General features: G+C 58.1%; 2 protein-coding genes across 2 annotated transcripts; both read right to left on the bottom strand.

The window, feature by feature from the left end:
• Positions 1–2,634: 2,634 nt before the first annotated feature.
• On the bottom strand, positions 2,635–8,048 carry CDC20 (cell division cycle 20). The gene is made up of 11 exons (XM_032118045.1): positions 7,949–8,048; positions 7,377–7,573; positions 6,666–6,811; positions 5,929–6,025; positions 5,267–5,395; positions 4,709–4,905; positions 4,280–4,374; positions 3,713–3,944; positions 3,480–3,605; positions 3,191–3,308; positions 2,635–2,897 (listed from the first exon to the last, which is right to left on the bottom strand). Exons 1-11 carry the CDS (start codon positions 7,993–7,995, stop codon positions 2,719–2,721), a joined length of 1,563 nt encoding a protein of 520 aa, XP_031973936.1. The 5' UTR covers positions 7,996–8,048; the 3' UTR covers positions 2,635–2,718.
• A 511-nt stretch (positions 8,049–8,559) lies between these two features.
• On the bottom strand, positions 8,560–14,335 carry MPL (MPL proto-oncogene, thrombopoietin receptor). The gene is made up of 12 exons (XM_032117353.1): positions 14,155–14,335; positions 11,907–12,039; positions 11,420–11,595; positions 10,952–11,196; positions 10,720–10,876; positions 10,430–10,559; positions 9,986–10,158; positions 9,740–9,882; positions 9,433–9,592; positions 9,172–9,259; positions 8,964–9,051; positions 8,560–8,878 (listed from the first exon to the last, which is right to left on the bottom strand). The coding sequence occupies exons 1-12, from the start codon at positions 14,255–14,257 to the stop codon at positions 8,669–8,671; spliced, it is 1,806 nt and encodes a 601-aa protein (XP_031973244.1). The 5' UTR covers positions 14,258–14,335; the 3' UTR covers positions 8,560–8,668.
• Positions 14,336–14,835: the final 500 nt, after the last annotated feature.

The following is a 14,835-nucleotide window of genomic DNA, read 5'->3' as shown; positions in this document are numbered from 1 at the left end:
GTTGGGCGTGCAGGGCTGCCTCCCCCATCACACCATGACTGGGCCCCTCCTGAGTAGAGGCCAGTCTGGGTGCTGACTCAAGCCTGGGAAGAGGAGTAGGGAGCCAGCTGGGCAGCTTGTGGCTGGGAGGAATGTGTTAGGGCAGCAGCTTCCAGATGCTGGGTTTCACAGTAGGTTTGGTTGTGGGGTGGGAAGGCTTTGGTGGATGTCCAGCCAAAGCCCTGGAACAGAGCTTGGTGTGAGGGAGCTCTGCTGATCCCACCTGGGCTGCTGTACACCTCAAGGCCATGCTCTGAAATGTAGGAAAGCATCTTCAAGTGACCTGAACTGGGGTGACTAATCTGCCTAAACTACACATGGGCATCACCCTCTTCTACAGGGCTCAGCGTCCTTGTATGTATGAAGCCATAAAGTAGGATCTGGTTGCTGCACTGTTGTTGCTGCTTCTCTGGGAGTAAAGACTTGGACAAGAATTTGTTCTGGTCTGCGCTGAAGTGGTGTGTAATGTTAGTTCAGTGCTCAGAAGTCAACCACTTCAGGAACTGTACGTGATGGTCCAGCTGACATGGATGTTTTCCTGTCAAGCCTCCTTGTCCCCTCCAGGTGCCTCTTGGTAAAGGCAGGACTGTCTTTGCTTTTGCTCAAAATAGTAACAATGCTTTAAACTACTTATGCTTGGTATTTTAGAATGGGCTGTTCCCTGCATGTGCTCTGCTCTCCCTTCCTCCAATTGTTCCTGGTAGCTGTGTTCTATGGGCTGGCCATGGCATTTGGTAATTAATATGCTGTCATGCTGTGAACTGAATTCACACCTTATAGGGCTGTGTTTACTGGGCCTGCTGGATCAGTGCCAATTTCCTTCTTCTGCTCCTCCTCACTCCAGGACTGTAGGGACCAGTATGGGGCCAAAGACCCTGCAACATCATTACCCTCTAGTCATGCTCAGAGGACCTTCAAGGGCTATGTAATGCCCAACTTATGGGGGTGGGATATGTGCTAAGGAGAAAGAGCCTGTCAGAGAAAGCTGAGCTGCTCTTATATGGGAGTGAAAAAGTTACAGCAACTTTGAGGCATATAAAGCCCTCCTTCCAGGTCAGGGACCAGGGGAAGGCTTAATCAGCTGTGGGCCTACAGGGCAAGCCTGTGTTAACTCCCAGCACCTAAGTTCAGGGATGTGGGGCCGGGCTCCTACAACAGCAGCACAGCTCTGGAGAAGAGCCCAACCTTGCATCTGGGTTCCTGTCTGCTTCCCCATTAGATACAGCTGCTGCCCTAGGATTTGTGTGTGAAGAGGGAGAGCTCCTTCCTTGGACCTCCTGTGATCTTTCCCAAATGGCCAAATGGGGATGCACCAGCAGCCCTGCTGGGAAGGTGCTGGGCTCAGCTGCTGTTTTTCGAGACTGTGCCCCCCAAATCAGCTGTGTGTGGTTGCACCCTCACTGGTCTTGGCACAGCACAAGTTGGTGCTTCCACTGGTCACCTCTGAAGGTTCCAGCTGGTTTAAAGCTCAGGAGGCAGAGCTGGTGCTATGTACAGTGTGGTACTGTGCAGAGGGGAAGGTGAAAACAGTTAATAATCCACCCTCAGCTAATCACTGAGGGCTGATGGGAGGTACAGGCTTTGTGGAGCTGCTTTGGCCATGGTGCTAATCAGCTGTGCAGTGTCCCCAGCAGCCCCTGGCAATGCTGGTGCAGCAGCTGAAGGACAGGCTTGATGGGTCTGGTGCAGCCCCACAACCTCAGACACTGTGGCTCCACTATGCAGAGCAGCATGGCTGAGCTGGCTCTTGCTCATGTCAGGTAAGGCCTCAAATATGTTCCATGCAACTTGCTCCAGCACAATTCAGCCTGGAAAAAAAGGCATTTTTCCAAGTGCAGGGGAGTCAAGCTCTAACAAACGTCAGCTGAGCCCTGGTGCCCCCTTCCCTGCATGAAGCCTCAGCTAGGCACCAGGGCTTCCTGTCAGCAGGAGGGGAAGACACATCAGAGTTGTTGGAAGAATATGTGACTAAGGGCTGAGCACAGGGTTGGTGGTGCTTTGCATGGCTCTTGCATGACATTGGGACTGGCTGTGGCAGTGTAAACTAACCTTTTGTTTAGCATCAGGCTTTATGCCAGTGCCAGCCCCTTTCTGGCCTTCGGGGTAATGACAGCTGTTGCTGTATGTTTCCCCTCCTCCTTTTCTTTTCCAATAACAATTCAGTACTAAGCTCACTGCAAAAGTAGCTGTTCTACTCCAGCACCCTAAGCCGGCACTGCTGGCTGCCTGGAGCTGAACAAGACAAACTGAAGGGTGCCTGCAGAGCCACAGTAAGACCATGTGGTCATGAGACAGAACACAAGAGAAACTGGGGCCACAGACACTATACTTTCAGTTGAGCCTGTGGTGGAGCTGCTGTGCTTGTAGTCAGCATCTAGAGGGGGCAGGTGACATACCTAGTGTAGCTGGGACAGAAACAGAACTGCAGCCCTTGCACAGCATCCTGCTGCTAGGCTGTGCTAGGCTCAGGCTGCCTGTAAACTGGCCCTAAAGAACAAAGGCTCCAGCCCTTGCCCAGTTCCCCAACCTCAAGGATGAGGGACTTGGGTCTGGGAGCAATGGCTTTTTCTTCCATCAGATTCCATTAAGAAAAAGTCAAGTTAAGCAGTTTATTAACATTTAAAATACTGTACAGTGTGTAAACCACCTATCCCCCCTCCCCACAACAACCCAGTACTCTCAGCGGATGCTCTGGTGAATGATGCTGCTTTTGGCACTGTTTGCCTTCTCTTTCTCCTTCTTCTTTATGGGGTCCATCTCAAAACAGCGCCAGAGCCTCAGTGTTTCATCAGCAGCTGCCGAGGCCACTGTTGTACCATCAGGGCTCATGGTCAAGTTCAAGATTCTGGCAGTATGACCTGAGGATGAGGAGGGTGCAGTCAGGGCTGAGCTGATCGGCACATGGTACATTTACTTCTGTATGCTCCCACGAGCCATGCCAGCTTGCATAGCTGGTCCCCCCACTGGCTGTGGCAGCATGAATTCAGACCCAAGCATACATTCAGAACAATGGTGTTTCTTCCACAGCCCACGGGCATGCCGTGCTCCTAGCACCAGGCCCCCTGTATCAGTGATGCTGCAGGCTCCAACAAAGGATTGCAGCTGCCTTCAACCTCTAACAGCCCCCCTGCCCCAGGCCCTGTCCACCTACCTTGCAGCTCTGTGACCTTGGTCATTGTTGGATACTTCCATAGAACCAGCTGATTCTGTGCAAAGCCATGGCCTGAAACAAGCTCCTTGTAGTTTGTTGACCACAGGATAGAACAGACCTGAGAAGAGGCCGTAACACAGGTAAGACAAGCTGCTTATGTTGCTGCTCACCACTCAGAGGTGAGCATGGTCCCTCTCCTTTCTCATGCCTCTGGGCCTGAGGAACCGGCAGCTCTGTGTAGGTGTGCTGCCAGAAGGTGTTTGTCTCCAAGCAGATATTCATGTCTCACCTGGGAATGGGCATCAACAGTACTGAGGCAGGCGCCAGAACACACGTTCCAGATGCGGATATGTCTGTCACTAGTGCCACCTCCGGTGGCTAGAACGTTCATCTGCCAGGGGCACCACGCCACAGCCTGAGAGAAGAGTTCAGTTTAAGACATGCAAGAGGCAACCTGCACCCAGCCAGTGCTGCACATCTGCCTTGCACACAGACATCTGCCCATGGCAGCCCTGTGCTCACCTTGACAGCACCCTGGTGCTGAGTGAAGGTCTGTACAGGAGCAAAGTCTCCGCCACCCCCTTGGGTGCATGGCCAGACATTCACCAGATTGTCATTGCCACCACTGGCCAGGTATCTGCCATCTAGAGACCATTTGAGTCCGCACACTTCCTGTGTGTGGCCAGCAAGGGTGGCCACATGATGCTCAGCTACTCGGACATCATGGTGATGGATGTGGCCAGTCCGTGCCCCACTGCAGAGAAAAGAGAAGGTTTGCAGGGTCAGGCTGACATGTTTTCACCCAAATCCATTTTTTGTTGTTGCAAGACTACTGTACCTGCCACTGCATTTCAACCAGTGTTACCAGCAACACTGGTCTGTTGGTGTGAATGAAACAGGCACACAAGCTCTTTACAACTTCAGCACAAAGTGCAATACAGATGAGAGACCTTCTCCTCACAGTGCCAACCCAAGCCAGGACAGAAACTTCTCCCTGCCATCCCTAACCCACACCATGCATAGCTTGAGGTATAGGAATTCGTAACTGGCAACTGCCCTCGACCCACTCATCTCCACCCACTGCTTTACCTGGAGAGGATGTAGCTGTTCCAGCTGAGGGTTCCTACACGGGCACAGTGGCTGGTCATGTTTCGGAGACGTTTCTGCTGCTGAATGTCCCATAGCTAGAGAAGCAAAGCAATAAGTTCTCCAGAGGAAATCCAATCCTGTTTCTATGCCCTAGGGATCTCACTGCACAGGCTCTGGCATTCAGCCATATGGGAGCAGAGAAAATTTGTATCTCATGACTATTTTGCAGAAGGTAACACCCCTTATCAGAAAACCCCCAAACCAAACCCTGTCTTGCATGCTGCACTTGTCTGCAGACAGTTCCACCCCACACCAGGCAAGACAAGTCAGGTGCATGGTATCCTTCCCCTGCTAGCCAATCTTTTGTCCTCAGGCCCCACAGTTCTGTCAATCCCTAGACAACACTTCTAGTTTTAGTCCTGCATTCACCTGGACCTCAGCACTACTTGTGCCAACAGCAAGGTAGTTTCCTTCTTTAATCCATGACACAGAGGAAATGTAAACATCTGGATGCTCCATCTGCAGTAGCTGGATAATCTCCCCAGAAGCATGATTCCACAGATAAACAGAGTTGTCCAGAGCCACTGCCAGGAAGTTCTGGGAGCTCCAGTCGATGAGATTCAGATCTACAATTTGAAAGAACAATGCAGGTCACACAATGCTTACTTAGAGAGCCCTGCCCTTCACCCATACTGATGCAGCAGGTGTGTGTGTGTGTACACATGTGCATGCACACACGTACAAGTAAGGGGTAGCCTTCTGGGTGTCACTACGCCCAGCTCGTGGGGTCAGGTACCCTGCTCCAAGTCACCTATGCAGTGCCTTAGACCACTGTTCCTGTAAGGCTACACAGGAGCACTCTGGAAGTGGTCTGTGCTAGCCTGGGTGCATAAAATAATACAAACAGCCCAGTTACACTGTCCCAGGAACAGCCCTCTGGTGCAGAATGTTCTGGATGCCCAGCACTCAACACTGCAGCCTACTTACAGTAGTCATTGCGGATCTCTGGTGCATCCAAGATCCGGTCTGGCATCGAGGGAATGTATCTGCTATTCTTCCTGCTGGATCCAGGCGTCATTTTCTGACTGTAGAGTACTTTCAGATTATTCTGATAGCCTGTGTGCAGAGGAACAGGTTTGTTGACCTGAGTTAGTTTCCTCCCAGCTCAGTGTTGCTCACCCAACTAGGAATCCCTTGGAGTGAAAATAAAGTCCTAAGAGATACACTCACGGGAGTGCAAGTGTACTAACATCACTGACAGGCTGAACTGCGGAACCAGGGTGAGCTACAATTTCCTCATTCATGGAAACAAGTTTAACAAACACTTGGGTTTTTGTATCCCATTATGTTTAGTTACAGTTAAGCTAGAAAGTGCACAGCAGAGAGTTTGAATCTCTTACAGACCTCCTGAAGGCTTGCCACCTGCAGTACACGTGAGCAACTCACAGTCATTGCACCTTTCCTAAATAAATTCACTGTAACTGTTATGCCCCCCCTCAACGTCAGGAGCCCTAAGAAAGGAGACTCCAGTATGTATAGCTCTCAGAAGCCAGTTGACCTCTCCTGTGACCACACACAGGACCTCTGTTGCTGTTCCGCTGACCAGATCTCCCCCGCTGATTCAGCTCACACAGACCCTGTTATCATACCTTCTGGAGCATTCTGTGGTTTTCCACTGAGGCGGAGGATCTTCGCCTCTTCTACATCAAAACCATTCAGATTCACTGCCCAGGCTTTCTGTTGCTCCTACAGAGACAAATCACCCAGACTTGTGTTTCAAGTGCAATGCATTTGAAACACAACCGCCACACTGCAGTTAAAACAGACACCTAAGCCCCCTTCTCTTAGAATCAGGAGGTGTACAACTGTGCTGCAAGGGTCAGCCACAGACAGGCAGGTCAAAGCAGTTTTTCCTCAGACTTTCACCCATTGTCCTGCTCACATTTTCACACAGTGGCAAATTCAGTGTCGTTGCCAGTGGGAAAAGCCACAGCCACAAGTGACCAAATGCTTCATAAACAGATTTCAGAACACAGTGTCAAACATTCCAGAATTGTTCCCTGTGTAGACATTGTCCTAGAATAGCTGCCACCAGCAGTTTCACTTTGCATATGCCCACAGCTTTGTGTTTTTGTTGCCTGCTGTATTTTAAAGCTTCATTAGTCAAAAGCTAAATTTTGGTACCAGAAGCAGCATAGGCTAGAGTGCATGGCAGTCTCTACAGCTTCAATCTCATCCCAGGCTCCTGAAGCCCAGAGCTGGAAGTAGTGATGGCAGGGGCTTGTCAGTCCCATGTGTCTATAGTTTACTTCTCTGTAAAGGGACAGGAAGGATTAGGTGTTTGGTAGTGGTCGTTGAAGTAATTTTAACTTAGCAATATGCTCACCTTCTTGGTAGGTGATTCCTCAGCAGGGTCATTCTCTTTGGTTAGGAGGAAATTTGCCATCTCCATTTGCAAGGTGCTGCGGTTGGGAATGTAGCGATCCCCCCCAGCCTTTGTGGGGGTGTTTTGAATTTTAGATCCAGATTTACCTGCATTCACATATGAAAATATTGTCTTACATCTATTTAACAGCCTGTATTAGAGCTTTCATGAGAGCAAAGCCAGCACTCTTCCACATCACACCCACCAGACAAGTTGTAGACAAGTAGGACTCTGAGATCTCATGCTGCCCAGTCACAACTAACTTATATTTCCCCCCCTGCCCCCAAGCTCTGGTTAGGGACTGTCAGGAGACAACTCCTTGGGTCTAGAGCAATAATTCCAGAGTCCACAGATAAGGGGAGGATACAAAAACACTGTTGTAGCATGTAAAGCTGTCAGCTGACAGTCCTGCCCACACTTGTCCCAGCATGCAGCTGTGCCAGCAAGGGCCACCTGGGGGATTAGCAGTTCGCCAGCCCCAGTGCTCAGAGCTCTGCCCTCCTCATGCTGGGGAGGAGGTGGGTGATTGCCAGGAGCACAGCCCACCTCCTCCTCCCTAACCAGCAAGCCAGTGGGGCAGCGTGGCAGGGAGCCCAGAGCCTCATGGCTACAGACGAGCAGCCTGGGCAAGACTCTCGCACCCAGCCTCTGCCGCTGGTGGCCGGTGCTCACCGGGTGTCTTGGACGGCGTCTTGCTGGAGCTGTGGGAGCGATTGGCCGGCTTCATGGGTGACACGCCGACGGGGCTGGGCCCGGGGCCGCTCTCCTTGGCCTTGCGCTGCCATCGCGCAGGCGGCGCGTTCGGGATCGGCGTGTCCAGCTTCAGCAGCCCATGCAGGTCCGCCTCGAACAGGAACTGCGCCATGGTCCTGCGGGCGGGGGGCGTCAGCCGGGCCCACCGGGGACACCGGCCGGGCTGCAGCCTGCTCCGACAGGCCCCGCGGGCCTCCCCACCACCGGACCTTCTTCCAAGCCCTGAGGCCGCTCCTCGGGGTGCTCCCCACCACCGGACACCCCCCACTCTCCCCAACCGCTCCTCGGCGCGCTTTCCATCAGCCGACACCCCCTCCCTCCGCCTGTCGGGGGCCCTTTCCATCAGCCGACACCTCCTCCAGCCACAACTCGGGATTCTCTTCGCTAACGGGCATTCTCCCTTCCCCTCGTCCGCTTCACCACAGCCTCCCCTGCTCGAAACTGCGCCTCAAGGCACCTTCCCGGCCGCCCCGGCCCCAGCTCGCTCTCACCTCCGCCGCGCCGCCGCCGCTCGCCCGCCCCGCCTGCGCCGCAGCATTTTAAAGGGCGCGCGGACGGGGCCCCGGTTGGCCGCTTCAAACCCAACGGCCGCGCGCTGCCAGGCGACGGCCGCGCGACGCAACGCGATTGGCTGAGCCGCGGGGCGGGGCGGGGCGACCGCGGGTGCACTTGGGGGCGGGATTGGGGCGGGGCGGTCCGGGAGAGCGGCGGGGCGGTCCCGGGCTGGGCGGGGCGGTCCGGGACCAGGGGCGGGGCGGTCCGGGAGCAGCGGCGGGGCGGTCCGGGAGCAGCGGAGGGGCGGTCCCGGGCTGGGCGGGGCGGTCCGGGACCAGGGGCGGGGCGGTCCGGGAGCAGCGGCGGGGCGGTCCGGGAGCAGCGGCGGGGCGGTCCGGGAGCAGCGGAGGGGCGGTCCGGGAGCAGCGGCGGGGCGGTCCGGGAGCAGCGGCGGGGCGGTCCCGGGCTGGGCGGGGCGGTCCGGGACCAGGGGCGGGGCGGTCCGGGAGCAGCGGCGGGGCGGTCCGGGAGCAGCGGAGGGGCGGTCCCGGGCTCGGCGGGGCGGTCCGGGAGCAGCGGAGGGGCGGTCCGGGAGCAGGGGCGGGGCGATCCCGGGTCAGGGACGGGGCGGTCCGGGAGCAGGGGCGGGGCGGTCCCGGGTCAGGGACGGGCCGGCGAAGGAGGGACCAGGCGGGTGTTTGAGTGGGGATGCGCGTTTATGGTGGGGCGGGGGCGGGGGCCGTCGCGGGTCCCCGCGGCTCCCAGTCGCTCATGAGCAGGTAGGACTGGTTGGCGATGTCGGTGCTGGACAGGCGGCCCCCAGCGTGCTCCGGCGGCGGGCCCGCCTCGCCCCGCGGACCGGGCAGCACCTCCAGCAGGCAGGGCAGGACGGCCTCCTCCGGCGGCTGCTTGTCCAAGGCGCTGGCCTGGGGGGACACGGAGTGGACGCGGTGGGGGCTGCCCTTCCAGCTGCCCCGGGGGGAGCTGAGCCGCCCTGCCCCAGCCCCTCACCTGGCCGTGCTTGCTGCTCTCCTGGAGGAAGTTGCCCAGAGCACGGTGCAGGTCAGGAACGGGCGGCCAGAGTTTCTGCTTCACGTTGCTGGTTACGGGGGAAGGGGCATCGAAGGTAACCCCAGACTTGGGGTGCCCTGATGCCCCCGGGCAAGGTGCCCAGGCTTGGTGCTGGGCCTCCCCGCCTGCCCCCGGCACAGCCCTTTACCTGTAGAGGGAGGGGAAGGTGCACCGCAGCCCCAGGAGCATTGCTAAGAAGAGCAGCGGCACCACCGTAACACTGGGGATGAGCCAGCCTGTATCGGAGGAGGAACGCTGGAATTGTAGCCCTTCCCAGACCCACCAACGCCGAGCCCTTTACAGCCCTGCCACCATCTGCCCGGTGCTCCCCATTTCCAGACTCTCCGTCTCCTGCTGTCAGCCGTGTGGCTCTTCTGGCCACAGCCTCCACCCCTGCCCCATCCCTTACCTGCATCACCCATGGCATCAACCACAACAAGTTTGGACCAGGCGCTCCAGCTGCCCTGGTACCACGGCCCGCCGGGCCGGGCCCGCACCTGGGCGTGGTAGCGGGCGCCTGGCCGTAGGTCCAGGACTTCTCTCCTAGCTGCTCGTGGAACCTGCAGGACCTGCGGGGCAGAGCCGAGCTGGAGGCATGGCTGCTGTGAGGTGGCCGAGGAGCCAAGGGGAGGGTCTGGCTTGCCTGCCCCCATGCCTGGCATGTGTCAGCAGCAGAGGCGGGCAGGGCTGCGTGGGGTGTCCTGGCCAGGCCTTACCTTCCAGTCATGGCTGTTCTCCATGGCATAGCGGACCTGGTAGTCCAACTCCTCTGCCAGCACCTCCAGGGGTGGCAGCCACTGCAGGCTCAGCTGGCCCTGTGACACTGTTGCCTGCACAAGCTGTGGGGCATCTGTGAGCACTGTTGGTGTTGGGGACAGGCATGTGTCACTCCTGTGAAATGGGACGTGGGACACCATGTCCCCTGTGAGCCAGGCAAGGACTGTGGTGGCACTGGGACTCACCAGCCTGGTGCAGCCAGAAGGGCTCCTTGAAGTAGCTGAGTGTGGGCAGCATGTGGGTCCGAGTGACGTTCACCAGGACGGAGATGGCACTGCCAGCCCTGGGCTGGAAGGTGCAGGCGTGGGTGGCCTCTGTCCCCCTGCTCACCTCCTCACACTGTTGCCATGCATCTTCCCTATGGGAGAAGTGGGGAGCCAGTCAGTCCCACCAAAGCATTCCCACAGCCAGCATTCCTCCTGCACTTGCCCAGGAAAGCTACTGCTGCCTGAAGTCGGAGGTACAGTGTGCCCAGGGAGGGGTGGTGAGGAGGTATGAGGTTGGTGGTGGTAGGGCAGGACAGAACAGGGCATGGGCAGGTGGCCCAGTGTGGGTTATTGGGACACAGCAGGACCAGTGGTCCCTGGGATGTGCCTGCCTGAGTGCCATATGCCTGCCATGCCCCTTACCTTGTGCCAGCCCCACTTGGAGGTGGCCGGTAGAAGAGCTGGTGGGAGCTGTGGGGCTCTGCAGGGTCCCAGCTCCATTCGCAGTGCACGTGCCGCAGGTCAGGAGTACTGCAGCACAGCCCGATGTCTCCTGGGCAGGCAAGAGCCAGGGAAGGAAGGGAGCTGCTTCCCCTTGGTTCCCCAAAACTTGGGTGTTGCACCTCGCCTACAACAGGACCCCACCCTCTGCAGCCCCAGGGTGCCTCCCTGCGGTTCCTGCCAGCACCCCTGCAGAGGGGATGGCTGCTCACCGGAGGAGTGGGGTGTCTCTGCAGCCACTGCCTGTGACCAGGGCCCCCAGATGCCATCGAGGGACGTGCCGTCGGGCTTGCTGCGCACCTGGATGTGGTACCTCATCCCTGGCAGCAGGCCCTGGAGGACCACCCAGGTGTTGGCTTGGACCAGCCTCTGTAGAGAGGAGCCAGGCTGAGGAGCAACTGTGGCCCACAAACCCCCCTGCCCATCCCTGACCGCTCTATGTACCTGCCCCACTCCTGGGGAGGCTGCCCCGGCCCTTGGTATGTGGGTGCTGACAGTTAACTGGATGGAGGGGTCACTGGGATTCAGTGTGGTGCTGCAGGGCATCCCTGAGGAGCTGGCAGGGCAGCACTGCACCTCATAGAGGAAGAAGTTCGGGAAGTCAGCGAGTGGTGGCTGCCACGACACGCAGAGCTGCCCCGCAGCCCCAGCCCAGCGGGCCGTGATGTTTGCTGGGGGGGCAATGAGACCTGCAGGGAACATGCCAGGGTGTTTGCCCTCCTGTGGCAGCCCCGGTCTGGGCAATGCCTGGTCCTGCTGGGGGACACCTGGAGGTGCCCCCCAAGGCTGCCTCTGTGCCCAGCATGCAGGGCTCAGGGTGTTGCTGGCCCCCGTGGCAGGCAGGGGGTCAGGGGACCCAGGTCTGGGGACTGTCCTGTTGTCACAAGGTATTGTCCAGTCAGAGGGACTCACCCACTGCATCCACGCTGAGCTCCCGCCAATACTTGGTCTGGTTTGTGGTGGCATCCAGCACGCGGAGGTGGAGCTGGGTGAAGAGCCGCACGTCCTGGCTGGGGAAGACGCAGGCATGTCGCTTCCCACCAGCCCCGTGGTACCACGTAGAGACCACACACGCTGTGGGCATACCCCTGAGGAATGGAGAGCAGGGTCTTGCAGCACCTCACGCCTGCCTCGGGCCAAGCTTGAGGAGAGGGGATGTGGGGCAAAGCACCGAGACCTCGGTGTCACCATCTCCTTTCCTGTGCCACCATCCACTGCAGGGCGCCATCCCCATGGGACTGAGGGACAGCCAAGGCCCCAGCTGTGTAGCTCCCATGGGCTCTCCATCTCCCCTTGCAGCTAGGAGCTACTGGGATGGCACAGATTGCTGTGACACCCCGACCCTGCTGCTCTCTGTGCAGCAAGGAGGAGGTTGGGCTGTGTCCCCACCATCTCCTACCTGCTGTACCAGTAGTAGAAGTGGCACATCCCAGTTGTTGTCTCCTCCTTCTCGTCCCAGAAGCAGGTGAGGTCCTCAAAGGAGCGGGAGAAACAGAGAATGTCCTCGGACACACCTGCTAGCAGTGCAGCATCTGGGAAGAGTGTGGGCATGAAGGAGCCCCTGGGCACAAACCCGTCCCCATCCCACCTGCTTCCTCCCGCCCCATGCCTGCTGGCATCCGGGACAGCCTGAGCATGGCCAGGGCACAGGTGCTTCCCACCAACTTGGCACACTGGGGAGGGACACGGCACAAATGCTGGCTGCTGGCTTGCACTGGGGCCCTGCCTGGTGCAGGGCTCCCCTCGGCCCCACCACGCCCCCCTCCTCAGTACACGAGGTCCTTGAGGACAAACAAACATCCTGAAATAGCCCTGCGGTCGGGGGGGTGCTCAGGGCCCAGCGATCAGGGGGAAGCACCCCTGCCCTGCTCATGCCGGAAGGTGTGCGGAAGTGAGATAAGGAGGAGCAGCACCCCAGGGAAAGGGAAAGGGTCTGGGGGCTGGTGTGGGGCCATGTGGTCCTGAACGGGGGGGTGGCCCAAACCCCTGCCCAGGGACTGTCCTGGGGGCCTGTGGGTTTCTCTGCCCCCTTCAGAAAACCATGCTCCTTGTCACTGCATGGACAAACTGGAGAATCACACCCTGCAGGATCTCCATGCAAAGCGCTGGTGGCTCTGCTGACACATGGGTGTCTGCCCCTGTTGTCATGGAAGAGGGGACAGCCCCAAGATGCAGATGTGTGATGCACAGGGGTGGTCTTGCTGCCCCCAGGATTGCTTCAGCACTCCCTTCTCCCCCACTCCCTCTGCCCTGGGACCCGCTCCAGCCCTCTTCCTCTTGTTCTTCCTACTGGCATTTGCTGCCTTCCCCAGGGGTTGCCCCCAGCTTTGGGACCCCACAAGCCCGCTGCCAATGTCTACTCCATTTGCTGAGTGTATCCATTCTCTGCTACACACCCACTGCACTGCCAGCTGAGCCCACCCTTGGTAAAGAATGGGCACAGTTCCCAAATGTCCTTGCCACCTTCTCAGTATCCTTCTTCTTGCCCTGTCTCTTCTCTTGCCTGGATCTCCCTAGCCCTGTGTTTCCTTCTTCCCCCCGCACTGTCCCATCTCCCCCACTGCCCCCGCACCCGTCCTTTCCTTTTTGCCCCCCGTTACCCCACCCCAGGCCTCATGCAGGCTCCATGACCTCACCCAGCTCCAAGCACCAGGAGATGAAGGGGCCAGGTCCCAGCAGCTCGGTGGCCAGGGGCCCATGGCATTGGTGGGAGGCCACCCTGGTCCTGTAGGCTACCAGAGCATCTTTGCTGAGCACAGGCCATTTCTTAGGAAGGGCAGATGCCCAGCTCGGCAGCCCACAGCAGCCATGCTTGGGCAGTGCTGCCAAGCCAGTGGAGGGCTCAGAGCACAACGATTTTGCAGAGGCAATGGGCAGAAAGAAGATGAGCCCAACCCTGACCCTCTCCCCCCTTCCGAGTCCCACTGCCCCTATGGGGGCGACTCAAAATCTGCTCCCGAGCCTGTCCTAGCCAGAGACCTGGAGTAGGGCTGGAGACACAAGCAGGAGATCAACAGGCTTTTATTCAGTTAATGCTTTTTATGGTGTTACAGAAAGTTCTAAAGGGGCTAAAGAGGCTCTCAAAGAATGCATGGAGAAGCCTGAAATGAGACAGATGGGGAGTGGCTCTGGCAGGTGCAGTGAGCCAGACTGAGGCCAGCTATCAGCTAAGATGAGGGTGCCCAGCAGCACAGTAACATCATGGCAAGGCTGGCATAGGAGCACTGGGGTCAGCCTGGAAGTGCCACTGCATTGCCCGTGGTGCAGAGCTGTGCCATCAGATGTTAACTTAAGTCTCACTCAAACCCTCATCAAGTCATCCGAGAACTTCTGATGAGTGGAGAGCCCTTCTGCTACCTGAGCGGGACTGGGAGCACCAGGCTGCCATCCCCAGGGACCACCCACAGGCTGCCAAGCTCTGCTTGCAGAGAGCATGGATGTTCCTTCACTCCTAACATCACAGGGTGTCCTACAAGTGAGAAGACCACTCCATTGCTCACTCTGAACACCCCCTGCACACCCTCCTGGAATGTCCCCTTCCCAATCCTGTAGATTTTGGCTGCTGTGAAGTGCTCGCTGCCCACACCTGGCATTCTAGCTCCTCCCTGGCCCATCCTTTGGGGGAGAAAATAGCCCCAAGGACCTACCTTGGGATGTCACTGGCTCAGGGGCTGGTGGTGGGCTTTGGAGGCTGAGCAGGATGGCAGGGAGCAGTGAGAGCTGCCAGACCTGGCACAGGCAGGCTGCCATCCTGCAACCTGTGTGCCAGGGCCACACATGCTGCACTTGGTCCTTGCCAGTGTCCTGGGAGCAGCTGCGGCTCCTCCGGGCGATACCTTTATCTGGGAAGTGGTGGCTGTGCAGCTCAGGAAGCCTGGCTGGGGGCTCCCCCCTCCCCACCACCAGCACTTCCCTGTGCCTGAAACCACTATGCCACAACCCTTCTGCTGCTGGCCGCAGCGCCAAGAGAGACTGCTCCTATCAGATACGGAGCATGTCCTGCCCTTGTGGCTACTGGCATGCTGGGAGGATGGGGTAGGAAGAAAAACAACCCCCAAGAAACCAGGGAGGCCCCTGTGTGGGGCAGGACAGGCTGTTTGGGCTGCTGTCACATGGGAGCATGGGATATGGGACAGCTAATCTGTCTCCCTTGTGTCCTGTGCCGCCTGGCACTGGCATACTCCAGGTCTGCTCTGCCAGCGGCACCGTCTCTGTGGCTGTGCTGGGAGCAGAGCTGCAGGCACAGGGGGCACTGGCAGAGCCCACAGAGGTGCTGGTGCTGGTGGTGCAGGAGCAGAGCCACCACAGTGAGGTCCCACAGTCATGCT

Source organism: Corvus moneduloides, chromosome 9 (genome assembly GCF_009650955.1).
Source record: "Corvus moneduloides isolate bCorMon1 chromosome 9, bCorMon1.pri, whole genome shotgun sequence".
NCBI lineage: Eukaryota > Metazoa > Chordata > Aves > Passeriformes > Corvidae > Corvus > Corvus moneduloides.
Note: the sequence above shows the minus strand (reverse complement) of the source record. Positions and strands in the feature narration are given on the sequence as shown.

Coding starts and splice junctions, on each gene's coding strand:
- CDC20 (XM_032118045.1), bottom strand. CDS start 7,995: ATGCTGCGGCGCAGGCGGGGCGGGCGAGCGGCGGCGGCGCGGCGGAG. Junction 4,906..5,266: donor AGAGATCCGCAATGACTACT/GTAAGTAGGCTG, acceptor TTCAAATTGTAG/ATCTGAATCTCATCGACTGG. Junction 4,375..4,708: donor CAAGTAGTGCTGAGGTCCAG/GTGAATGCAGGA, acceptor TTGCTTCTCTAG/CTATGGGACATTCAGCAGCA.
- MPL (XM_032117353.1), bottom strand. CDS start 14,257: ATGGCAGCCTGCCTGTGCCAGGTCTGGCAGCTCTCACTGCTCCCTGCC. Junction 12,040..14,154: donor TGAGCCAGTGACATCCCAAG/GTAGGTCCTTGG, acceptor CACTCTTCCCAG/ATGCTGCACTGCTAGCAGGT. Junction 9,883..9,985: donor CTTCTGGCTGCACCAGGCTG/GTGAGTCCCAGT, acceptor CAACACCAACAG/TGCTCACAGATGCCCCACAG.